This window comes from Ambystoma mexicanum, chromosome 6p (assembly GCF_040938575.1).
Source record: "Ambystoma mexicanum isolate Mex_15411 chromosome 6p, UKY_AmexF1_1, whole genome shotgun sequence".
NCBI classification, from domain to species: Eukaryota; Metazoa; Chordata; class Amphibia; order Caudata; family Ambystomatidae; genus Ambystoma; species Ambystoma mexicanum.
This window is the reverse complement of record NC_090935.1, coordinates 1,263,457,073-1,263,484,632: the sequence shown is the minus strand read 5'-3', so window position 1 is coordinate 1,263,484,632 and position 27,560 is coordinate 1,263,457,073. Positions and strand designations below refer to the sequence as shown.

The 27,560-nt window shown below is 48.9% G+C and overlaps 1 protein-coding gene across 2 annotated transcripts in view; it reads left to right on the top strand.

Moving 5' to 3' along the window:
* The window catches only part of UHRF2 (ubiquitin like with PHD and ring finger domains 2), a 1,897,232-nt gene that overhangs the window by 1,515,272 nt on the left and 354,400 nt on the right, over positions 1–27,560 (top strand). For both annotated transcript variants that reach the window (XM_069625927.1, XM_069625926.1), the window contains exon 14: positions 5,011–5,177. In XM_069625927.1, the coding sequence (XP_069482028.1) occupies positions 5,011–5,177 (167 nt within the window). The remainder of the gene's footprint in view (positions 1–5,010; positions 5,178–27,560) is intronic.

Here is a 27,560-nt window from a genome sequence, read left to right as displayed (position 1 = left end):
TACTCCGACCTACTTCCTATGTTGGTCGCTCCTTGTACCAAGCTACCCCTCTGCCGTACCTCCTCTCCAGGGACGGGAGGATCAGTGCTGCATCACGATCCAACATCCCTAACGTGGAGGGCTTGGCTCCTGCAGCCCAAGAATTCCGACACTTCCCTTTGCCTGTAGAATGCAGAACCATTTTTGCAAATGCCAGTACGCCCTTTACATTGTCATGCTACAAGCACAAATGGAAATGTTTTACCATATTGTGTCCATCGCAACAGCTCAACCCTTTTCAGATCAAGGCTGCGCAGGTCTTGCCATACCTCCTGTTCCTGACAAAAGCAGGACTGGAACATGCATCCTTTAAGGTACATTTAGCGGCCATTTCTCGTTACACACGCACTAATGGTCGACCTGCTGTATGGTCCCACAGACTGGTTAAGGAATTCCTTAAAGGACTATTCAAGCTTTTCCTCCTGTTATAGCTCCAGCACCACCAGTGCCAGAGTGGGAACTCAATGTTGTCCTTTGAGGGTCATCAGGCTCTGTTGAAGTTTCTATCATGGAAGACAGCCTTCTTAGTTGCCATTGCGTCTAGAGAACTGAAAGCCCTCTCCTGTAAACCGCTGTACGTGGCTTTTCACCAATCCAAGGTAGTGCTGCACACTTATCCTTCCTTCATGCCGACGGTTCCCTCAGCATTCCACCTGAACAGACCTGTGCTTCTGCCAGCTTTCTTTGGTGTTCCCACTTCGCCAGTGGAGAGGGCTGTGCAATTGCTGGATGTAACGTGTGCTTTAAAGTTCTATGTGTCATGCACAAAGGAGTTCCAAAAAACATCTCAACTGTTTGTTTTGTTCGGTACTGTGGGGATAGGTAATGCCCTGGCTAAGTCTTCCATTTCCAGGTGGCTCTCTGGATGCATCTCACATTGCAACCAACTTGCAAAAAGGCCCCTGCCAAGAAGACCAAGGGCACATTCCACCCAAACTGTAGCTTCTACCAAGGCATTCCTGTCTGCTGTTCCCCTGCTCGACATCAGCAGGGCTGCTACGTGGAGGCCTCTCCACAGCTTCATGAGATTCTACTGCATTGAGAGGGATTCCAGAGAGGAGTCCCATATCAGCCAGGCAATGCTCTGCAACCTATTTGCATGATGTGAGTATTCCAGAGGTGAGGTAAATTGCTTCTGTAGAGCTATACTGCCTCCCATTGATTGTGTGCATGTGTTGCTGTATAATCATATTCATGAGCATGTGAATCCACGAAAGATCCAATGCTGGAGAAGGAACAAGTTACTGATCTGTAACTTCTGTTCTCCGGCATTGGTATTTTTCATGGATTCACATGCAACCTTCCTTCCTACCCCTTTATGGCTCTTCTTGGTTCCTACTGCCACATTACATGCGCTTCTGAATCTGAATATGGCTACCAGCGATGGAGCTATGGAAGACTAATGTGATTGGCTGGGGCAGTATGACCCAAAGTGACAGTAATAGGCTAAATAAGTTACAAGCAGTTTTAAGCTTTAAAGCGAAACTGCTTTCAATATTACCAAGGATTCCCAGCCTGATGAGGGGGAATATTCATGAGCATGTAAATCCATGAAACATATCAATGCTGGAGAACAGGAGTTAAAGGTAAGCAGCTTGCTCCTTCCTCTAGATTTCAACTTACCCATGAAGTGTTGGGGTTGTAGCTCAAAATTCTGGGCCAGCACAGCTTGAAGAGGTGCGCACATTGTAGACCGCTCTACTTCACTTTTCCATTCTCAGTACTGCTTGTCTGTTAATGCTATCGTCTATCTCTCCTTCCTCCTCATCGCTCTGTGATGATCTGGGACACTTGATCTCCCCATCAAACTCTCTTGCCTTCTACTGTGAGTGATTCTGGGTCCTCACCCATTTGGAATCTCACCTTCTCTATACTATACCCTTTCTGGCTCATGCGGTCTTGTCTTTTTCTGTTCAACTCTCTGGGTATTCACTTTTGTATAAGTGCTGTACAAATAAACAATAAATTAATAAATTAAACTCTCTAGATATCTCCCCTCTGTGTCACCTACTTTATATTATCTGTCTCTATGAAGGTGTTATAACTCTACTTCTTCCTCCTCTGTTTCCAAGACTTTCTCACCCACTTTCTTTTCACTGGCCCTTCCCATGGATATCTGAACCTTTCCTCTTGCACCTGGGTACTTTAGCTTGCTTACTCTCATCACCTCCACTGTCCTCTCCTGTTCACTCAGTTTATGTGCTCTTGCCCTGCTTCCATTCTTTCCTGCTTGCTCCACTCTCCCTATTTCTGCTGTTTTCGCCCTGCACATTCCTCTTTTACTTGCCTTCTTCCACCATTCTCTGCTGTCCACTCTACTTCTTTACTCTTCCCATGTCTGCTCTTTTCTCCTGCTTACTTTCCTCGCCTTTGCCTGCCACTGCTGATTGTTTAGCAACACTTGTAGCTACCACCACCCTTTTCATCACTGGAAATATTTGCCCCTTGTAAATCTCTGACAGATTTCAAACTGCAAAACTATAATTACAGGTAAGAACATGTTTTCTTTTGTAGTGAGAATCTGGAGTAGATTCACATTCGTTGCTTCAATTTTAAAGCAAGGTTTCCCTCCCAGAGTGAGAGATCCCTGGCCACAGAGATGTTATTCTGATGTTTGGGAAATAATGAATAATACGCTCCCGCATGTGTTTAAGCCCCCAGTCCACACCCGGATTGATGAAAGGCTGCGATACCTTCAGGTGTCTTTAGTTGAACTTGTGTAGGATAGGATATCAGGCAACAGAAATACAGTATACCAAGCTATTGAATGAAATAAATGAATGTCCAATTAAAAGGTTCCATTTTGTTATGTACATTATCTTCTATTACTCTTAAGGAAGGGTTGTTATATGCACTTAATTTACCGCATATCTATAACATTTACAAGTCTCTGTTGCGTGGCGACAGCAGTCTTTTAGTGATCCTGGAAGGTTAGCCTAAGCAGGGTTAGAATATCCAAATGTTTCAGCCTTTTGGCAAGCCTTGAGATCTCTTTTCTCTGAACCACGACTGTTATTTCTAATAGGAAATACAGCTGGCAGTTTATTGGCTATATGGTACACTGGCCTGATGCTGTTGCCGTCACAAAGTAAAACATAGGCCAATGAAAGCGTAGGTAAACCTCACAGTTAGAATGTTTTGCCTTTCTATGTATTTCCATGTCTCCTGTTACTGTACGGCAACTACATCAGATCCTTTGGATTCTGTTGGAGGTTTTAGAGGGTCAACAGACTCTACAAGGTGCAGGGGGGCCACTGAACAAAGGAAGAAAATGGTATGCTGCTTGAAGGGAGCATTTGGGATTGGTCTCGTCCAGGGAGAACAACGGCCCTGGTCGTGATGGGCTGGTCCAACGATGATATGTTGGTGACAGCAGGTACGCCAATACACCTTTCCCAGGTATCTAAATTCTTTATATAAAAAATGTCTAACATTTGTAATCTGTTAGTGTAGTAACCCTGGACCAGCTTGTCACTATGGTTAGATGTGCTCTCAGGTCCACCTCTCAGTGTCTCTCAAGTGCAAGCTCACAGAGGATCATTAAATCAGGCTACTCGATTGGCGCCATTTGGTCAAGGCACCAACATAGGGTCCTTGTCTGCTTCCAGAAGCTTTGGTATCTGCAGACACTGGCAGAACTTAAGTCAGGGCTGCACTAGGATGGGCTGAAATTCCAGAACAGCTTCTGCACAGTCCTTCTTTACTCGAGGGGTCCCCTTCATGCTACAGGGACTCGTCCTAGCAATGGTGAGGGTATGGTTGGAGACCTAGTTAAGGCTAATTTGGAGCTATGAGGCAAACTATGCCTCCAATTTTAGGAATTAATCTATTCACACATTTTGGAAGCCACCTTATCACTGGCATGTTCCACATTCAAACTATACTGTCCTGCTTTTTTGGCATCTGGGCATGGGATGTGTTTTCCCATTCAGTTTCCCGAGACACTCTTTCATACTAGTTTTTCAGAATATACTCTGAGTCAACCCAGCTACAAGACTCTTGTCAGAAAGTGCTCTAACATGTCTAAAACCGTGTTATCCATGTGTGCCATACAGACCTGGTTTCCTTTTCAACAATCAGGTCAGTTGAGGAAATCCCTTTGTATGCCACTTGTACCAGATCTACAAATGGGTATCTTGCACCAACCAGTACAGTACTCACAGCCAGTTGTGGGGGAGCCCCTACTCTGGACAAAACAGGGGTACATGGTGTACCCTGACCTTGAGAGGTTTAGATTCTCTCAGGGGCACATTGATCATCATGTTTGCGTACCTGGTGAGGCCGCAGATTATGACACATTAGGAAAATACTGAGAAACCCTTTGGAAAAATGCAAAAATGACAAGCGCTTCTTTGCAGAGTTGCAATGTAGGACCTTTTGACCTGACACATGTGGCAAGAAAGTCAGCATGCTGATGTTTATTGTTGCGTGATTGCACACAACAAACATCTTAATTCACCGCCTGCCTGTTCTGCTCAGTACTGCTTTATAAACATTTTGTGCGAAGTAAAGGAGCCTCTTTCCTGTAATAATAGCTTGCTATATTCTCTGCCGTACAGTAATATGCATATCGTCCAGGCAAAGGTGCTCTCTATGCGTTGGGATACAATTTCACGACTCAGCATGTGGCATTCAAGTAGTCTATGGTGTGTCATGTTGGCTCTACTGCTCATGTCCTGAGGTGTTCATTTGTTTTTTCTCATTAGAAACAAACCTTACTTGTCATGGTGCTGTTATTTCTTGGTGAAAGGGAGACGTCAGATTGTTGTGCCATATTCCGAGGACAATCTAGGGCATTTCCCTTCCAAATGTATTTAGTAGTATGAACTTGTAAAACTATTTGACTTTGTTTACAAGTAGTTGACTGATTGTTTAGGTAAATGGGTTCATGGCACAGACTGCTTCTTCTTTTGATTGTTGGTTGCTTTTTATCAATGCTAAATTTGTCTGGTTGTGCTTTTTTTTTTACAGTGGAGATGGAAGAGCCTGAATCATTGCCAAAAGTCATTAAATTGTTTGATGAAGGGCAAGGGGTAGAAGCTTTCAAACTGACCCCACAGCAGCAGTGGCTTATCAGTGAAGACTGTCTTAACCAGAAGTTGTGGGAACAAGTACTCGTTTTTCTTGCAGAAGGACCGGTATGTTTGGTCTTGTGCATGCTTCGATATCTTTGCAAATGTTAACATGTCGAACTCTAATCATTTTTCCATCTGAGGAAGAAGCAACTGAATGCCTTTTTATTTTTGCCCTTTACCTACAAAAAGGTTGTATTTACTTAAAGGAAAGCATTATGGCTGAAGCATGCTGTAAATCCTCACAGCAAGGTGTTTGTGTTAGCCCAATCTATGGGTTTTGAGGGATTAAAAGAGTGTGAAAATTCAGATAAGTAATGGCTAAGACATCCTTCAATAGTTGTAATGGCCTGCCACATATATCAATATTTCTGAGGCTTGTGGGATCTGCTTAGATCACATGCTGTGCATAGGCCGACATCTAGTGGAAGCTACGGAGTATTACAGTTTGTTTTTCGAAACTCGAAAATGGGCGTCGACACAGGGCGTGCCAGTAATACTATCCCTAGTGTGACGTCCACTGTACCCAAGATCCCTCACGCGTCTAGGATCCTCAGATTGTTTTTTTCTGCCATACTGGTCGGAAGCATTTTGCAGAGTCCCCTGGCCTTAGCCATACTTTTGCTAAAAATTTAAAATAATAATCTATTGACATCCTTCCCCACCCCAACGTCGAACTTCGACACTCGACGCCGGCTGGAGAAGAAATCGACTGTCGGCTGCTGCACGACGGATTTGGGCCTCGGAAGGCCGCTGGCCTCGGCCTGGGCCTTGGAAGGCCTCTGGCCTCGGCCCTGCAAGTAGGGAGAGTGGGGTGTGGTACATACTCTACACTCTTGGTAAATAGGTACACCTTATACATTTCCTACACTTAACAGCCCGCTGCCTCAAGGTGCGCATGGAGGGTACCCCTTTTCAATTCTGCCCCAAGTGCAATCGCAAATACCCTTGGGTCGACAGGCACGCCACGTGCAATCTCTGCTTGCCGAGGGACCACCCCGAAGCGAACTGCAGAGCGTGTAGTAGGTTTAAACCTAAGACACTTAAGGACCGTTCGACGAAGCGTTGGGCCCACCACGCCAGGCAGGCGGCCATGTCAGCGGAGGGTGCCTTCAGCGACGGCAGCAACGCCGTACTTTCGGACGGCAAGGGCATTACGGCATCGAAAGCAGCCGAGCGCAGGTCCCCGACCTCGGAAGGTCGTCTGGCAAGGCGGCTATGGGGAAGACCCCCGGCGACACAAGCGCTTCACATACTACACACACTAATAACACTAAGTCCAACCGAGACTCAACGACGTCGAGTTCTCGGAAAGAGGCACAAACAGAACAGTCCGATTCGGTGTCCTCTGGGCGCTCTCGATCAAGATGGCCGCATGACTCCAGGCAATCATCCACTCTTGCCAAGAGTGCCTCGCTCCCTAGGCTAAGAGAAGTTCGATCGTCGGAAGACGAAGACGACTTCCACCCCCAGGCCGCGCTCCAGGAGTCGCAGCCCGCAGTTAAAGCCAGCGAGGCCCCACGATCGAAGGACAGGGACACCATCCCCGATCCTCGACGCCAGGCGTCGAAAACCTCCGGAGCCACTAAAGGACAGGGAAAACATTTTTCCACGCACGGGGAGGGGGGGAAACAGCAGAAGAAACAACCTTTGCACTATTCCACACCTGTGAAACACACCACTCCCACTAAACAGACAGACAAAACCAGGTCTGCTGATATGTCTAAAACCAGCAAAGCTACTCAAGATAAATCACATAGACTTGCTGAGAGAGTCATTCCCAGTTCCAAAAAATGGTCCAGTGAAGACATAGATAGGGTCATGTCAAGAATGTCTTCTTTGGCTGATTTTTATGACAAAAATCCAGAACATTTCCTCTCGTATGATCCACAAGGGGCGACACCCTCAGGCTCTACTGATCCTATCCCCCCGAGTAAAAGGCCCCAGTTTGAAACTCCGATGAGGTCAGAACCCTTCGAGGTACAACCATACGCAAGACCATACTCACTGTATCAAGGAGAGGCTTCCTTTGGTGAGGACCAACAATTTGGTATGGTAGAAGAGCAAACCGGGACGGGCTACTATGGGGATGATGATGAGGACCAGGAAGAAGAGGAGGAGGACCCGGAAACATACAGAGTAGATTCCCCGGTAGAGAACGAAGCCCCGGTTACCGACTCCCCGGTCGATAACCAACCCCTCCTAAATGAGGTTCTCGCACGCGCAGCAGAACATTTCCACATTGACACCCACGGTGTCCAGGAGGAAAGGGTCTTCGCAGAAGAGTTAGTGGGAGAAAGGAGGCCTGTTGCCCAGACCATTCCTATCCTTAAATCCATTCAGCAGAGAATAGATCCGTCCCTGGTGAACCCGAACCTCACCAGAGCAGTCAATCCCAGGGTTGAAAAACTTTTCAGGGCGGCCCAGTCTGACCCTCTCTATATAAGAGGACATCTGAAGCCAGACTCCCTAGTTGTCACCAACACTCGTAAGAGGGCTGGAACACCCTTGTCATCGTCCGAAGCTCCTCCCGACAAGGAGAGCAAAAAACTATACGGTTTCGGCAGAAAAGTAGCCTCAACGTCCGCCTATCAAGCAAGGATTGCAAACTCCACCACCCTGTTGGCCAGCTACAACTGCCATCAGTGGGAAGAAGTCGCGGCACTCATAGCCTCTGCTCCTGAACCTTTAAAGGGCCAGTTAGCTCGGATTTCCGCAGAGGGTAGAGCCGTGTCTGGTTCCATTTTGAAAGCAACCTTCGACGCCGCGGACAACGCAGGCAGATTGAAAGCGGAAGGCACTGTTATCAAAAGACATGCGTGGTTACGGCAGTCTGGTTTTAAGGCAGAAACCCAGGCATCATTATTGGACAAACCGGTGGAAACCGATCTGTTGTTTGGTAAGGCGGTCGAAGACGCACCGAAGAATGCCAAGGACGAATACGAAACACTCAAGTTCCTTGGCCAGTTAACCAATAAACCCCCTAACCAGAGAGGGAATAGTAATTTTCGTTGCCCACGCGGCCAAAATTCCCAGAGAGGATCTACCTATTCCCAGGGGAAGGGTACACAGTGGAACAACAACCAACAGTCTACCCAGGGTTACGGCAGAGGTAATAGGAGAGGTCGTGGTAAAGGCAGAGGCAGCCCCAACAAGGGAGGCGGCACGCCTCAACCAAAGCAGTGACGCTCAGTTCAGGGTCCCTTCTCACGCAACCCCAGTAGGGGGACGCATTTCCAACTTCACCCAGGCTTGGGAAGGGATCACATCAGACAGATGGGTGCTGTCAACAGTATCCACAGGATATTGTATAGAACTACTGCAGCGTCCCCGGAACCATCCTCCACGACAAAGAGTACATTCTTTAGAACATCAGAAGATTCTCCTCGAGGAGATCGCCATTCTGCTAGAAAAGGACGCGATAGAACTTGTCCCGGGACACCAGGTAAACAAGGGTATTTATTCAACTTACTTCCTTGTGCCAAAGAAAGAATTGACAATGCGCCCAGTATTGGATTTACGGCCTGCCAACAAGTATGTCAAGCCCCAAAAATTTTGTACGACCATGCTACAAGAGGTAATCCCCCTCCTAAAAAAGGGGGATTACATGGCAACCTTGGATATGAAAGATGCTTATTTTCATATTTCCATGTTCCCAGCACACAGAAAGTATTTGCGCTTCAAGGTGGACAGTCGACACTACCAATTCAAGGTACTGCCCTTCGGGATAGCTTCAGCACCAAGGGTATTCACCAAGGTACTGGCGGTGGTGGCTGCACACCTACGCAGGGAGGCAATCCCAGTGTACCTTTATCTGGACGACTGGCTCATAACGGGGGAAACCCCAGGAATTTGCAGGAAAAACATTCAAAGGACTATCGACCTCCTTCACGAGTTAGGCTTCTCAATCAACGAGAAAAAGTCAAGCCTGGTGCCAAGCACCTCAAAACAATTCCTAGGAGCAATCCTAGATACCCAAGAGGGGTTGACCTTTCCTTCAGAAGAAAGAATTTGGAATATACTACTGCAAATTCCGCATAATCAGTCCGGTCAACAAATAACGGTGCGCAAAGCAATGCGTCTACTGGGCATGATGGTGTCATGCATTTACCTGGTCCCCCACGCGCGCCTGCGCATGCGTCCCATGCAGGAATGGTTGACGAAACAGTGGTCTCAGGCAAGTGGTCAGTGGGACGATCTAGTGGTCGTTTCACCAACTGGTACAAAGCCTTCACTGGTGGACAAGAGAGAATCTCGCACAGGGGAAACCCTTTTACGATCCCGAGGTACAGGCAATAGTCGCTACAGATGCATGCCTGACGGGGTGGGGAGCTCACCATCTCCACCACACAGCTCAGGGTCTCTGGTCTCACTCAGTGGCCAAGAACCACATCAACCTGCTAGAGCTTCTGGCAGTATTCAGAGCGCTTCAGGCGTTCGAGCCCCACCTACTAAACCTGTCAGTGCAAATCCGGACGGACAGCACAACAGCCATGTTCTACCTGAACAAGCAAGGAGGGACTCGCTCGCCAAATCTGTCCAAGCTTGCCCAGAAAATCTGGATATGGGCACTCAGACGGAACATCTTTCTGTCATCACAACATGTTCCAGGGGAGCTCAATTCCCTAGCGGATGCTCTGAGCAAAGACTCCCTCCCAGAGGAACACGAATGGGTTCTACACAGAGAGGTCGTAGAAGATATCTTCTCTCAGTGGGGTTTCCCCACTATAGACTTATTCGCCACAAGCGAAAACAGACAATGCCCAGGATTTGCATCCAGGTTCCCCCAACCAGACTCCCAGGGGAACGCCCTGTTGATGAACTGGTCAGGGATGTTTGCGTACGCTTTTCCACCACCTCCTCTCATCAGGAAAGTGGTGAACAAGATGAACAGAGAGTCGAAGACGCTCGTCCTAGTTGCTCCCATGTGGGCAAGACAACCGTGGTTCCCACACCTACGCAGGATGGCGGTGTGCGAGCCCATCAAACTTCCAGCCTGGTACAACCTACTGTCCCAGCACCAAGGTCAAACAGTGCACCAACAACCCAACTCAATGAACCTGGCAGCATGGCTCCTGAGGTCATAGAGTTTGGACATCTCAATTTGCCACAGAGGTGTATGGACATCCTAAAGGAATCTAGGAAACCAAACACAAGGCACTGTTACTTTGACAAGTGGAAGAGGTTCGTTAGCTGGTGCCAGAGTAGATCAATCAACCCGGTTGATTGCACTCCTTCCACTATTGTTACATACATGCTCCACCTGCTTTATGCAGGATTGGTTTTTAACTCACTGAAAGTACACCTGGCAGCCCTGTCGGCTTACACCACTTCCCATAGCAAGGTTTTGTGGTGGAAAGTACCAGTAGTTAAAGCCTTCATGGAAGGAGTAAAGAGACTTCACCCTCCTATTTCAAACCCACCACCAGGGTGGGACCTTAATGTGGTGCTAGCCAAGCTCATGGGCCCCCCTTTCGAACCCATGCATAAAAGCAGTCTCAAACACCTGACTTATAAAACGGCCTTCTTAGTAGCTATTACTTCTATAAGAAGGGTCAGTGAAATTCAGGCTCTGTCAGTGCAGGATCCCTTCTTTACTGTCCATAAAGACAAACTGGTTTTACGCACACACCCTAGGTTCTCACCTAAATTTATATCTAAATTCCATGTAAACCAGTCCATCGAGCTTCCGTCTTTCTTCCAGGACCCGCAAAGCTCGGCTGAGGTGAAACTACACACCCTAGATGTGCGTAGGGCGGTCCTCTACTATGTAAATAAGACCAGACCGCTAAGAAAAACAGATCAACTGTTTGTCTCCGTAGCTACAGGCAGAGAGGGGGATCGCGTCTCTAAAGGTGCCATCTCGAAGTGGATTATTAACTGTATCCAGCTGTGTTACTCACTCTCTGAAAGAACTCTGCCTTTCACGCCAAGAGCCCACTCTACTAGAGACATTGGGGCCACTCTGGCTTTCATTGCAAATGTACCCCTTGACACCATTTGCAAAGCAGCTACTTGGAGCTCTATTCACACTTTTACTCAGCATTACTGCATTGACACCCATTCCAAGGCAGATACACAAGTGGGACAAGCGGTTCTAAGACACATATTTGCTCATGAGCCTTCTCACATCCCACCTCCTTCTTCAGGTGCTGCTCGCTAATCTATGCACAGCATGTGATCTAAGCAGATCCCACAAGCCTCAGAAGGGATACATTACTCACCGTAATCGTATTTCTGATGCTTGTATCTGCTTAGATTCACATGCGACCCACCCTTCCTCCCCTCTGAGAGAAGGCGCATGATTGCTTGTAGTCTTACCTTTCTGTCTATCTGCTTGGATTATCTGTACTCACGCTACTCCTCATGCTACCTCATGTCAGAAAAAATACAATCTGAGGATCCTAGACGCGTGAGGGATCTTGGGTACCGTGGACGTCACACTAGGGATAGTATTACTGGCAAGCCCTGTGTCGACGCCCATTTTCGAGTTTCGAAAAACAAACTGTAATACTCCGCAGCTTCCACTAGATGTCGGCCTATGCACAGCATGTGAATCTAAGCAGATACAAGCATCAGAAATACGATTACGGTGAGTAACGTATCCCATATCAACATACTCCTATGTGACATCCTATTCCAGCTGGACGGGGACTGAACGGAGATCTTAGCAACAAAGCACATGTTTCTCCATAGAAAATGTGTATGCAGAGGCAGCCACATGCTATGGCACATGGCAACCCCCATGACACTGTCCCCTGTGCTCCTTTATATCAGTCCCTTTCTCCACAGTGAAATTTCAGATGCCTGGCACAGCTTATCTCTTCTCCTTTTTGCCACTTCCCCTTGGTTCTTTTGATTTTATTTTTTATTTTTCCATGGCTCCACTTTGGTCCTTTATATTGTGTGTGCAGAGTAAATCTTCTGTTTTTGTTGCTGTGCATAGGATGTCACAGGTTTTTTTTTCCTATGCAGCACAACCACACACTCTGTATCTGCAATGCTTGCGACCGTTTCACCATTGGGACGCCTATGCGCTTTGTGATACACTTTCCAGCAAGTCACTAAAGGCCCTGCTGATTCAATGGGAGGAGATCTTCAATGCACTCCCCCGGAACACCTTGCACTCGCTGTCGGATCCAGCCGCTTAGTATAGCGGTGCAACTTGATGGCACGAGGTCCTTTCATATATCCTAGATGGTCCAGTACCGCACACAGAGAGAGAGAGTGGCGGTCCTGCTGCAGATTGCCATCATTGACTCTGTGACTTGGACCAAACACACAGTCCCATGTGGGCGTGCGTCCCTAAAAAGAAGTGGTTGAAATGGCAGACCATCCTTTTGCCACAGTATAGTAGAGCCAGAAGATTACTGTCAAAAATGATGCAGGCTTGGTCTTAGATGCATGCTGGATCTATAACTGCTTAATATATGTCATGGTCCAGATCACTGCTTTCATTATACCCGATTACCCAACCTATTTGGCACGTACCTGATACCTCATCTGCAATAGTAGTGGTTTGCCCTGGCTTCACATTACTTTGCACTACAGTTCTTTGAGGAGCCAAATATTGAGCTGGGCTATGTGGGGATCGTGGAAATAGCAGGACATATAATGCAGCTTTGTATTAGGCACATATTTGGCATATGCCAGAAGGGGAATATCTAGGGTGAGTTGCCCGAGTTACACCTACGAGTTTCCCCTATAGCCGGCGTAGTACTTGTGTCAACGTATCAAATGAGAGATTGCGATCTGTTTCAATCCCAGAGGTGCCTATGCCTCATGTTACAAGTGTTAGTCTTACGTCCCGTCCCCTTTCCTCCTTTCTGCATGGGCGTCCCTGGCTGGGGACGAGACAGAACCTTTTTCACCAGAAAACCCCTTTTTCGCCTATCAACTTAGAGGCGCACAGGGGTGCGGCACTGGGAGCATGCAGTCCACTGACTCTGCCCACCGGCACCACTCCCCAGTCCCCTTTTCGACATCGATGGGAACGGGCCGATTTCACCGGCGCTCCTGGGTTTAGCTTTGGGCCATGTAATACCACGCGCTCTTCCCCGGATTCTTTCTTCTATCTTTTTGTCTTCTCTTATTACTCAGGTACTCTGTCCTTTGGCGTCACGCTCCTCCCCGGGGACGTTGACTTCTGCGGGCTTCAGCAGGTGTCCAGCCTGCGAGGGGCTCTTCCCTAAACTCGATCCCCATGCTATTTGCCTCTGCTGCCTTGGCCCCGACCACGGCTGGGAGGGTTGTACCCTGTGTGACACACTATCATTGCGTGCTCTGAAGAACAGGCTAGCTAGGTGGAGGGAGCTCTTCAAGAAGTCGCCTCCAGAGGACTTGAAGGACTTCATCAGACATAATTGAAGGCCCAAGGGTGGGCCGCTCTTTTCCAGCGCACCCTGCAAGGGCGACTCCTTCCCAAGGAAACGCCCGGGCGGGAGAAACCTCTCAGGTTCTCACACCAGCACAGGTGCTAAGGCTAGTTGAGCTACTGGCTGCCTGACCGAGGGGCCTATAGATCCTTCCGGAGACAGTGCTGATGGACCGCAAAGTCCTTTTACACGGTTTACACCCGATGGGTTATACCTTTATACCGGCAACAAGACCGAGGGGGCGCCTGCACGCAGCACTGCCGGCGATACTGCCGAGGGCGACACACTTACCAGGCGTTGGCCTGAGGTGCCGGGTAGGATTCATGCTCCATCGGCAAGATTTCTGGAGGAGGCCGGGCCCAGTGAGTCAAGCACCACAACTTTGGCACGTAGCATGCAGCTCGACAAGATGGCCGCCGCGCCAGACAAGATGGCCGCTCGTCTGATACCGCCCCGAGGAACGGAGCAGGAGTGGGAACGAGTTAAAAGGTGGGACTGGTGTCAACCAGGTACATGGCTTACAGCTTATCCATCAGCAGCGCAGGGTAGGTCTACCCCGCAAACAGCTAGACATAGTACGCACCAGCCCCAGCAGCCATCCGCTACCCCATCAATATCACCTGCCACCCCACCGGCCGGCGGGGACAGGTTCTTTGAAAAGTTCCTCACTCTCATGAGATCTCCTCAGATGGGGGCCATCCTTAAGGATGTGATCAGGGACATGCTCCCTGCAGCTCCTCCCCCTGGACCTATAGTCATTCATCCTATGGCTGAAGCGCTGCAGGCCCCGGTGCAGCCCCTGCGGCCCACGCCGACTTCCCTGCCTCCCACAGTTCAGGCGGTTTCCATACCATCCTCCGCTGCAGCCTCAGGCTCTGGTCTCCACACCTCAGCCCTCGGCGCGCAGCACTCCTCCACCCGCTCCGGACCAGCCAGACACCCTGGTGAATACAGACGAGGAAGAAGACCCCGACACACCATTGTCATCCAAGGCCTTCCACAAACAACTGGCAGGTCTGGCAGAGTACTTGGGCCTTCTTCAACCCGAAGTAGAACAACCGTAGGCGGGGGTACTTGCCGAGGTCCTCACTGTACGCCCGGCGGCTAGAGCAGGGATCCCGATGCAGAAGGACGTTGTTGCCTTGGCCAAGAAGGGGTGGCTCAAACCCCCACTCGGCCCAGCCTGTCAATCGGCACCTGGATGCCAAATATAGGCAAATGGAGGGGGATCCACTCTTGCTGTCGGCCCTCTCTCAACCGTACTCTTCGGTGATTGCTGCGGCGTCACTCTATTCAAAACCTCAGTTATTCTTGGCCACCTCCTCCTCGGCGCTGACAAGGAGGAGAAGATCTTGGAGGCGTACAGGAAGAAGCTTTATTCCAACGCTTCGCTGCATCTTTGTCAATCCAACACGGATGGCATGCTGGCAGCTGTTAACCAGAGGTTTTTGGCGGGAAATACAGAACATCCGGTGCAGAGCCAGTCACTTTCAAAGCGGGACTGGCAAGTGCTAAAATGGTGGCCCACATTGACACCTCTGGACGGGCCATATGCATTGCCACGGACATGAGAAGGACTGCCTGGTTTCGGGCTACTAAACTTAACCCAGACGTCCAGGAACGCATATTGGACCTTCCATTCGAGGGTGGTGACCTCTTTCACTCTACCACCGATGAGGAGCTAGATAAAAAAGAAAAACCGTTTGCAAACTGCAAAGTCTTTATCCTTACGAAGGCCACGCCCAAAGTGTACACCCAGTCACATCAACGCTCTGACAGAGGGCCGCCGTTCGGGGGGGTTCCTCGGCTTCAAAGAACGGTGGTCCAGGCAGCCTGACTGTTCTCCGAGTCAGCACCGGCGCAAGCACAAAAGCGGCGGAGAAAGGGCTTTTTTCAGTCCCCCTCCTCTGCAACAGCCTCAGAGGGAAAGAAGGCATGACGCGTCCCTTCTGGTGCACGTGTCTCCGGTTGGAGGCAGGCTTGACCTTCATGCACAGTTTTGGCGTCAGAAGTTTGCGGACCCCTGAATCCACTCAGTAGTAGCCACGGGGTACCGCTTACCAATCCCTTCCTCTCCTCCCTCCCCTCCCACAGATTGGGACTGCAACTCTGTTGGTGGAAATTCGATAGCTCGTCGAGAGCCAGGCAGTGGAAGAAGTCCTAACCTCCCAGCGAGGATTGGGCTTCTACTCCAGGATTTTTGCCATGCAAAAGAAGAACCTGGCTGGCCTGAGATTTGTGTTGGACCTCTCCACCCTCAACCTCTCCCTCACTCTTCAAAAATTCAAGATAGTTATGCCAGCACTCATTGCGAAGACATTGTGAAGGGGAGACTGGATGTGCTCCGTGGATCTGAAGGACGCTTATCTACATGTCCCGATTTGGCAGCTGCATCGTTCCTTTCTGCGATTCAGGATCATGGACTGCCATTTCCGATGCAAGGTGCTACCGTTTGGCCTCAATTCAGCCCCCAGTATATTTATCAGGCTTATGAATGCAGTGGCAGCCCTCCTCAGAGCCCAGGGCCCTAACATCTTCCCATACCTGGACGACTGGCTCGTCAGGGCGAGATCTCCAGAGGTGGTTCACCACACTTCCTCCACCCTTATGATTACAGTGCACGATCTAGGGTTTTCGATCAACCTCAGGAAGTCTCAGCTGCAACCTGCACAGAGACTGACCTTTCTGGACCTGATATGGGACACAAGCTCAGAGCGTTTTCCCCTCGAAGGACAAGGTCACGGCCATCAAGAAGGCCACTACTTGCTTCCTCACCCAAGAGGTGACCTCGGCCTAGTGGTACCAACATCTATTAGGTATCATGGAGCGGTCCTACTGGCCGTACCACACACGTGACTCAAGATGAGGAGATTACAGCTGCACTTTGCAGCATCATGGAATCAGGAGTGGGGCTCCCAAACGGAGCTGGTCAGCATTCCTCCTTCTCTCCATCCGGACTTCACTTGGTGGTCCAGGGACTACAACCTGCGGACGGGCAAGCCCTTCCTGCAGAAGGCCCCGCGAGTCACCATCACTATGGATTCTTCCCTAGAAGGCTGGGGGCCACTCTGGACAACCACAGTGCCCATGGAGACTGGTCCCTGCAGGAGTCTCTTATCAACTGGCTTGAGCTGAAAGCCATCTGGCTAGCTCTCAAAGCTTTCCTTCCACTCATTGTGGGCCAGGTCATCCTTATCCAGACGGACAACTCCACCAGCATGTACTATGTCAACAAGTAGGGGGGACACCAGGTCCCTTCCACTGTGCAGCCTAGCAATTAGCAAGTGGGAATGGGCCCTGGAGAACAACATCTACCTGACGCCCATCCACCTTCTGGGCGAGTGCAAACTGGAGGCGGACAGGCTCAACAGACTGGACAGACTGGGAGCGGACAATTCAGAGTGGCAACTGAACGATCAGGTGCTACTAGAGATCTTCAGTAGATGGGGTCACCCTCAGGTGGATCTCTTCACCTCCTGGGACAACAGGAAGTGCCAGCAGTTCGCATCCTGGCAGGGGCGACACATTTCAGATACAGTCCGATACAGTCGAACGGCATGACAGCATATGCCTTCCCTCCCAAACCCCTGGTCCACAGGGTGATCTGCAAGATAAAGGCATCTTGTCACCTCAGCATCATTCTGATAGCTCTGTGGTGGCCGGCGAGACTCTGGTTCTCAGAGCTTCTCAGCCTCTCGGACAGGCCTCAGATTCAGCTGCCGATGGGCCTGGCTCATCTTCTGGCACAGCAGGTGGGCAGGGTCATCCACCCCGCTCCACAGAAATTAGCCCCTGCAGCGTGGTTCCTGAACAGGTCACGCTGAAACACCTAGGTCTCAGCACTACTGTTTGAACGCCGGCTCTAAGTCAGACGAGGCTTTCGGACAGGCGGTTCTACAGAATCTTTTTTCTTAAGGAGGGTCTCTTCTCCACCCTGGGGCTTCATTCAGTTGTAATCACCCATGCAGTATGGAGGAAAGGGGACTATGGACTAAGAGTTCGTTAGTCATTATGGTGAGTAACTATTCATTTCTGAGGCTGTTAAAAACAGGGAGTACACTAATTAACCAAAATATGCCCCCAGACAGCCAAAGTCATTCAAAGCCAATTTGAGGAGGGTTAGCCAATCAAGCATAAGCTCTAAACTCGCTACTTTGTCACTGATATCCAAAAAGAAAGTCGATATCCTAATCAACTTTCCATTCAAAATAGCCATGCTACGTGGAGGCTTTGTAATGCAACGGCAGAAAGTCCCCTGACTTGTCACCTGGGTTTGGTTGGGAAGGCTGTTTGGCTGGGAGCAGGTTTGGGGATCCGAAGGTGCCATGCACACTTCTGGAATTTATGGCAGCTTGTTGTCGTAGGATGTGGGCCCTGTTTCAGCTCCCAATAGTGATCCATTGACAAAGAGACTTGAGTTTTCTACTTTAGATTGCATGTTTCCTACTCTTGCGCATGGGAGACTTTTCACTGCTATGGACGATGATTGTGCAGCAAACCAGGTGGGAGGGGTCCCTGACATGCCCTGATCCTTTCAGGGCAGCAATAGAGAGAAGGGAAGCTAGGTTAGACACTTCCTGGAGAAACTGACTTCAGTGAGTCGAAATAGAAGAGATGTGCCTCTTAAAGTGGTGCTTTCCCAGTGCTGAATCAGTTAAGTACTAGAAAAGAGAAAGCAATCTCAAACAGATATTGTTAGTCCTTCTGTAGAGCCCGCCATAAGGGGCGATATGAAGTCCTACGGATTAAATTGGTGATTCCCCAGGAGCAAATGAGAAATCTACTGCAACCATTGCATCTAATATAAACAATATCATCAGTAGAGGTATGCTGAAGTCTACGATCCCATCTGCCATGGAAACAGCAGGAGATTTCGCAAGTGAGAGGTCGATTACTGGGGATGCTAAGTATGCAATAATATAGATCACCAAAGGAGGAAGTCTTGTTTGTTGGTGAAAACACTTCCATTTTGGGACCCTTGAATGAGCTTGTTGAGATGTTTTTCCTTAGAGCTGGGAACAAGTTCCTTAGTGCAGCATTGAATCTACTGGGGAACCAGTCTTCCTTTGGCATCTCAGTTAGTGATAGCTCAACCCAAACTACGGTGGACGAGGACAAGATTATCTAGCTTCATGATAAAAATTGATTTTTATCTGCTGCTGCCCCCCTGACCACTTCAGAATCTGCAGTTTGGAGCCAACCGAAATTTGACGACCACATTGCTGATCTCTCCATCATTTTTACAATTTCTGAGGAAGGTTTGTACTTGGATTTGTTGGAATATGGGGAATGCGGCTCTGATCTGTTCTATTGCCAGAATAAGGATTTTAGAATGTGTCTACAGCTATCCGAACTTCCAAAGATCATCTGTGTGAGACCTCTTTGTCTACTCAGTCAAGAAACTTGGCACTTTAAATTAAATTGTTTGCTTGTTCACGGAAGGAAGATAATCCTTAGACTTACCATTGACTATCAAGACAATTAAGTGCAAGCACTATACTCCAGTCGGACTTTAGGTTCATCTAGAGTATGCAGGGTAAGGAATGGGCAAAGGGCGGCGATGTAATTGTCATTGATGGTGAATCATGCAATTTAATTAAGTACATTAGAAAATTGAAATCTGCTTGCAAGTACTTTCTGTAAGATTAGGATTGTTCTGCCTGCTTTATCTGAGTCAGCCAAGGTGAACAGGGTAAGGGATAGGCCTGTCGATAACCTCTCTTGTGGAAGTCATCTGACAATAGCTCAGAAGATGAGTCTTGGTGAGGGCTCAAAATTGGATAGCAAGCTGAGTTCTAATAATGCGAAGTCTGTTTCTGCCGAAGTAAATCCTGAGCTGCTTTACCCAAATTCCACCCAGACCTGTCTTTAAGAAAAATGAACCAATCTAGGGTTCCATGATATTCACGTTGCCCGACTTTGCCAGAAATTGACAGTCCATTAGTCGCAGGAGCTGCACCAAGGGAATTCTAATAGTTAAGGCATCCATCTTTTCCTCATGTGATACACAATCCATGGAAAACTTGACTATGGCGGCTGCCCCTTTAAGAGCAAACAAGGGGTCCATGTGACTGCAAAACTCTGAGCTAAGTAGAAATCCCAACAGTAAAGAGCATGTGTGGGTTAGGAGAACAGGGATTCCATACTGGAATGTGCCTGGCCATTCCACAGAAGATGGGGATCTCAATTTAGTGGCCTTTCTCCTTAACCTTGAGATCTTGATCCTTTTTAAAAACATGGTCCACTAAAACTTGGGATTTTGATGGTTATCTAAATTTAGCAGGAATGTGAGGATTTACTGTAAGGGCAGAAATTCTTTATGATAGCAAATCTCAAGTTGTGTGAACATTTGCAAATATGCAAATGTTCTTCCCTGTCAACAGTAGGCATGCAATGGTCTTGTAAATCAAATTCCGGAATTATGTTTTTAAATGGGTTTGTAAAATTTTTGCCGATTGGCATCAGAAAGAGAACTAGAGGAGTAGTTTTGCTTGGTAATTAATGAGTGTATCAATCATGTTGTGTAAATGGATAATTGGGGCCTTGTCATTTGTGGTATAGTTTGCAGTGATTTAATTGCCAAAATGGGTGAATGGGGTAGCATGATGACTCTTCCTCAGGATAAGTTAATGGCATTGGGTATACCTAAGTCATTCTTTTATTTTAATGAATGTGAAGATTAAACTTTCTGTGAAAATGAGGAACGTTGTCTGATCAAAATGCCTATCCTTTTGACAGTTCTTGTTTCATAATGTAACAGTGCCTTCAACTACATTTTGATGGTCGTAAACAATTGTTAATACTGAACAGAGAGAATGCCCTATGTGCTGAAAAATTCATTAAATGTGTTTCAGAAAGCGCATGCTGAGGACCAGAGAGTGTGTTCTTACTAAAAATATATCATTTTATTCTGTTACAATTTCATAAAATACATCATTTTTGAACAATTATAAGACAATAATTCATTTCAAATCAACATATATTTTTGTGAACAAAAGTTTTTTGTGCAAATAGCGCATTTTTGTGTAAACATTTCTCCTATGTGTATATCACTAACACACCATTCTACCATTCATCTTCACAATCAAATCTAGTTTGTATAGAGACATTCTAAATACCTTTTACAGTAGTAATATTCCTACTTTGACAGTCCACCATTATGTATCAACTATAAGTATCCAAGAGAAGGCGCTAGCGACCCACCAAGATGGCGGCTCTTCTTTGAGCTCCGAGGTGAGCTCCCATTTATCCTGTAAAAATTGCCTTTCCGACGCTGTGAGGAGGAGGCTGACCACCGGAAAGAAAATTGTTCACTGCCCTGCAGATCTCTGTGGCACCTGTGTTTCGCGGCTGTGTGAGAGTGTTGGCGTGAGGAAGGAGGAGCCGGGACCGGCCTGCTCTGCCTGACGTGTCCCTGCACAGCGTGGGCTTTACATGAGTGCCCTCAGGCGCTGTGGGTGAGGAGGCATTGGGCGGCTGCCACCTCTCCTAGCCGAGCGAGTCGTGGCCGTCCGGGATTTTGGAGGAGGCGGCCGCGGAGCTGGGCTGCTGCGGAAGAGAGACTCTGGACACCCGATGAGGAAGAGCGGTGACGGTTTGGGGCTGCCCCTGGGCTGCAACGTCCTTTGTACGGTCTGCAGCCGCAGAAGGGGGAAGATCCGCCCCTCGGCAAAGTGGAGTGAACACCTGCTGGGGAAAGCTGGTGTGCCCATCAGTATGCCATCGGGGGCCGCGCAGGTGAGTGGCTCATGCTACCATCGCTCTCGGCCTGCAGCCTGCCGGCGGCTGGGGCCGCGTGCACTCCTTGCTGGGGAGGAGTTGTGGATTTGCGGGTGGCCGCCGCCGCGGCTCGACCAGGGAGTGGGCCACGTTATAAGCCTGCATTGGAGGAGCGAGTTGTGCGTGGCCCGTTGCCCCCCGCCCTGTGAGCCCTTCCTGCAGCCTGCGGCTCTGAACTTCAGGGGCGGTGAGATTCTGGTGGGATAGGAGGCCGGAGAGACTCTACTGACTGTGGCACCCTGGGCCCGCGATACCCCCTTGCATTTGCCCTTTAACTGGGGCAACTTAGACTGTGGCTGGAATGAGGGCGGCGGGCAGTGATAACCGAGATCCTGTGTGATATAGACTGTGGGGTGACACCGGCTACGGGTCCCGGCGACAGTGGTGCCCTTCCGAGGGAGTGCATGCCGGCAGGGATCTGAATGTGGGCCATCTCCCTAAACAATCTCCTGGTATAATCCCGCCCGGACCGCTCTATTGCAGACTGCTGTGTTCTATTCTACCATCGTTGCGGCAGAGCGGTCTACACGGCCGGCGGCCAAGAATGGGTAAGGCTGACAAGGCCCAACGGATATTGATGTTTGAACCCAGAGCCGGGGTTAGAACGCCTAAACAGAATACACGACCGGAGTCCCCCGCAGAGGAGATGACCCATGCTGCTGATACTGCCCAGAGCCCGGCTCCCGATATTAAGGAGATCTTGTTAGAACTTAAGGCGGGCATCGGTGGTCTTGATTGCAAATTGGACTCTCTCTCCTCGAAGGTCGACACAACATGTTACAACATCGCCTTGATAAACATAGCGACAGGCTAGATGCGGTGGAGAAGCGTGTCTCGGATCTTGACGACGGTAGCGCGTCGTTGGGCACCAGAGTTACAGCGTTGGACAGATGAAACTGGTGAACGCCAAAAATGAGGAGTTAGAGGGCATGGCTCACTGCAACAACATCAGGTTGACTGGGATAAGAGAACGGCTGATCCCCGGCAAGATGGAGGACTTTATCGAGAATTTGTGTAAAGAACTATTTGGAGCCGCTGCACTGTCCCCTCTTTTTGTTGTTGAGCGGGCCCACAGAGTACCATCCGTCCGCCCTGCACCTGGCTCAGCACCTCGCCCAATAATCAACAGGATTCTTAACTTTAAGGACCGGGATCAAATCCTGAAGCTGGCGAGAGACAGAGAAGAATTACAGTTTGATGGAGACACCATTCACATCTACCCGGATTTCTCTCAAGCAGTCCAAACATCGAGGAGATCCTTTGTAGGTGTGAAACGTAGGCTACGAGAAAACAGAATGCAGTACTCAATGTTATTCCCGGCCAAATTGAGAATTCTCCATGCTGGGACGACCAAGTTCTTCACGTCACCAGAAGAAGCATCCGCGTACCCTGACAGTATCGGCTGCCGGCCCATGAGTGGCAACTTTCTGAGGCCACCTCGAAACGACCAGGCGGGAGGGCGCCCTCCCTGAGTTCCAAGAATACCATGTTATCCACTCACTAAGACGGGTTGGACACTCCTCAAGTGCACACCGCATACGTGGTTATCCTATCTAGCGGGAGCCAGAACTCTTGGTTAAGTACTACCGCCCCTAGCACTGCTTCAAGTTCAATGTTGCTTGGTTGTAGTAACAGGGGGGGAGGGTCTTTCGACAGGCAGGTTGGGGGTTGCCTGTGTATGAGTAGGAGTATTCCTGTTTATGTTGGGAGTTTGTTCTTGGGTTAAGGAACGTACTGTGTATGGTATCATGGCTGCAATGGCCCATTCTGAGGAAGCCAATCAGTTTAACATTCAGGAAGACTATACACGCAGGGGTCCTGACTTGAGCCCCTTCCCATTGGGGCCCTATCCGGGTCCGGAGTGCACTTGCCTATTGTCCCATTCAGGGTAGCAACGTGGAACGTCCGGGGTGGTAATAACCCCACCAAAGCCTGCAGAATTGCCCAGTATCTCAAAAGGCACAATGTTGATGTCGATGTCAGACCCATCTTACCCCTCCATCCGAGAGTAAATGGTTGGCGAGCTGGGGATGTCACAGTAATTTTTCCTCCTACTCGTCTTATGAGCGCGGGGTCGCTACCCTTATTAGCCGTAGGGTATTATTTAAGATGAAGACGATGAAGCGCGATGAGGTGGGTAGGTTCCTCCTGGTACGTCAGGTTCTAGATGGAGTGGAAGTGACCCTTGTGAATTCTTATGCTCCGAATGTAGACGTTACTAACAACTTTGATTGGGTCATGACTAACCTAGCTGACGCTGACTACACCACAATTATCTGGGGGGGGGGATTTGAACACCACACTCAACCCGAACATTGACAGATGCAAGAAATATGTAGGGCTGCAGATACAAGAAATATGTAGGGCCTATAATCTTGAGGATGCCTGGCTGTTAGGGAGAATTCTCATTTTTGGCTAATTTCCCTCACCTAGTGAGTCCCCCAGCAGCTTTGCTGGACTTCTGGAGTTTATTTTCTTCCACCTGGTAAGAGTGAGAGCTTTTCCCCCCACTCTTACCTGTGTGTTGCTATGTGTTTCCATCTGTTTTTGTGATTGTGGACTCTGAAGTACACCACTTCAGTAGCCCCCTTCTTTGTGTGTGTCACACAGCACGTTCAGTGCCATGGCGCAGGGTTGTCTTTGAGACTTCCCTCGACTCCATTTCTGAAGCGACTACTGTCTGCCAGAAAAGGGTAAAGTTACCAATAACTTTACTTAGTCAATCTACCACAGATCCAGTACACCCCATCTTCCATGGAGTACTGGACATGGTTAACTCGTATCCCTTTTTATTTGTCCCTTCTAGAGCATTGTTTCGCTCTTTTTAACATTTAGACTTGGCTGGTGGCAGTGGTATCTACCCTAACTTTTCTACCACGATTATATTAGATAAACGTGGTACTGTTCTTGGCTATTATATTAGCCTCGAACATAAACCTGCTTGACCAAATCGTCTTTCTTTTGGCTCCGGTTGGGTTTATTTGCCATTTCTTTTTGTTAAAGTCCTTCTTGTGTTTTACTTTGCGCGGCAAACTAGGTTCGCCTTCTTTGTTCACTGTCTTTTGGCAGGCTTCTGCCCAGAAGCCCTCCTCAAGGCGCCTGGGTGTCTAGGTGGGCTGAATGTGAGGGAGGAGTGTAGTCACCCCCTGCACAGGATATCCTAGGAAACCCAAGTCGCACTTTGTCATGATTGGCCAGGGTAGTTGTCCGCGCTGGATAACCCCCCTGCTGGGTGATTGACAGCCAGGCTGCGTGAATGGGGGTTTTTCGCATAAAAGGCAGGTCTCTTGGGCTAGAAGTCAGTCGCCACTGGAACTACAAGGAACCGAAGAGAAGCGGAGAGAACGACGGCTGCTGCAACTACCCCGTCCCGGTGAAGCCCTGCTGGAGTCCTGAGCTATCTGCCCTTCAACGAATCAGAGAGGATCCAGTCCGGAGTCGTCTTCTCTTGAGCTTGGTGGGGATAACCAGCTCATCTTCTACAGCCAGACGATCCTCTTCCGTGGTCGAAATCGCTGCACGCTGCTGTTGTGGTTCTGGATAGCCACCTAAAGAGCCTCTCCTGATTTTAAGGAGTGCACCTTTTATTCTGTGTCGCTGCTGCCGGCCTCATCCCTGTGTGGTGCAGACCCCCTTCAGATGTCCTCCCTTCTCGATGAAGCTCCAGGAATCGTGGGTCTGCGGGAAACCAACAGGAATAACTGCCAGGGCACCAGCTGCACCATTGGAACAAGGTACTGTGTTCTGTTGAGGAAGCTGGGTGAATCCGATTTTCTTCATTTCCAAGGCTTGACCTTGTCTTCCCTCCTTCTTATAACTTTTGCTTCCGAACATTGACAATATCGAAGTACTTTTGGCTCTGATGGATCGTGAACTGTTAGACCGTGTGATCTTTGGCAACTGGCCCCAGTGTTTTTCGACCCTGGCTCTGGCCCTTTGACTTTTGAACTCCTGTCTCTGAGTGTTTCTTGATTCTGCCTGCCTAACTAAAATATTGCCTGTGATTTTTGCCTCCAACTCCCTCTGGGTATCTCAGGTGCAAAGTGTGTTTTTGCCCCGGTAGCATTTCAAGTCACGGATACGCGTTTGTTTAGTAGACCGAACTGTCAAAAAGTGATCGCAATCGTATCCGCGGTAACGTGTTTTTGTGCCTAACACCGGTTCATTGCAACACAGGGTACTTACCTTGGGACTTACTGTACAAAGTTAATTGGTTAGTTGTAGTATATTTAACGTGTGGTTTTTATTGAAGTTTAATAGAAGTGTTGTGTTTATAACGAATGGTTTAAAAATAAATGCACTTATATTTTTCCACCTGAAACCTTGAGTTAGTGTTTGCTTGAGTCACAGTAATTGTGGTCCCTTTGTGTAATCTCTGCTACTGCTCATATACTCTTGAGATAAGCCTGGCTGCTCCGCCACTGCTACCACTATGACATAGTAGTACAGGCTTGTACCAAAGGTAAAACTTTTATCACCACCTGTAGTCTTAATTGTGTGTAGTAGTCCCTAAGGGCACTGCACAGGATTCTGCCTAACACTGGCGAGCCAGACACCCATCGTCATGCGATTACACCTTTCATTCGTGGGTACACGGCACCAGCTCTAGGCTTGACTACCTTTTGGTGTCCAGGCACACTAGGATACTTGGGGCGACTGCCAGATTCTCCCTCGGACGCTACAATCACTCCCCGCAGGTCCTTGAGTGGGCCCCGGCTGGACACGACGGTGGCAGATCGCCGTGGAGGTTCAAGCATGGGGCTCTTCAGGATCAGGTGTTTGCCCAGGAACTTCGGGTCGACATAATGGCCTTCCTGGACATAAATCGCGGCTCGGTTGAGTCAGCGGGACCCTGTGGGAAACCCTCAAGTCCTTTGTGAGGGGGGGTGTGTATAGCTAAAGAGCATGGGGTACTGAAGCTGATAAGAACTGAACTAGCAGCTTGTGAAGCACGACTGAAGAATCTGGAGCGGTCATACAACACCCAAAATGACAATCGTACCCTGGCCTCCCTCAAAAAGGAACTTGAAAATTTCAGAACCTGTGCGGAAAGAGAAACCAAGTTCTTGTCTCAATCACACAGAATACAGCCATATTGGGAGGGCCAGAGACCGGGAGCTCTGCTTGCTAGGTTGATAGCTTCGGACAGGAGACCTCCCCCGATAGAGTGTATAAGGCACCTGATGGTTCTGTAGCCCTCACCAAGGATGGTATCGCCGAGTCTTTTCAGGCTTTCTATCAAGACCTTTACAATACGAAAGGCGATAACGCGTCGGGCCCCCTTCTCCAATATCTGGACCAGATTGAACTCTTCTGGGCGGATCAAACATTAAGAGAGCCATTAAACACCCCCATATCACTAGACGAGATAATAGCGGCCATAAGGGCACTCCCAAGCTCCTAAGCCCCTGGGCCGGACGGCCTAACGGGCATATTTTATAAAGCATTTGCCACGATCGTGGCTCCCCTCTTGCTACAAGTTTACTTAGAGGCTACCGGAAAGGAAGTCTACCAGCGACACTTAGGGAAGCTAATATTATTCTCATACACAAGAGTGGTAAACCCCCTGATCAATGTGGGTCGTACAGACCAATTTCTCTAATCAACTTAGATAATAAAATATTGGCTAAAATTCTTGCCGCAAGATTGCTTCCCTTAATGCCTGCACTTGTCTTAGCAGATCAAGCGAGGTTCATTCCTGGTCGCAACACGACCTTTGGGCTAAGGTGCGTGTTTGGTGCCATTGAGGCCGTCGACCCTGCTGTCCAGGCGGTGGCGGTGCTTCTTGACCCCGAAAAAGCCTTTGATTCAGTGGAATGGCCCTACCTCTTCACGGTACTGGACAGAATGGGTCTGGGGAAGCAATTCCTGAAGTTAGTCACACTTTTATATGAGAAACCCGTGTCAAACGTCCTTGTCGGAAAGGCGAGGGCGGCGAGTATAATGCTTCAGAGAGGAACCAGACAAGGGTACCCCCTGTCGGCTCTCCTGTTTGCATTGGCAATGGAGCCTCTTGCAGTGAGCCTACGTTCACGACACCTGCACAGGGGTCTCCAGTTCGGCCCACATAAAATAATAATTTCACTCTACGCAGACGATGTAGCTCTTTTCATTCGAGATCCGTCTGAGAATTTGAACCCAATAATGCGAGAGGTGATTAGATTTGGGGAGCTCTCTGGCCTAAAAATCAATAGCTCAAAATCGATAGTTTTCCCCCTAACTGACGCCGCACAGGAGTACGTCGATGACTATGGGCTTAAATGGGAACGGTCCGGAGTGCGGTACCTGGGTATTC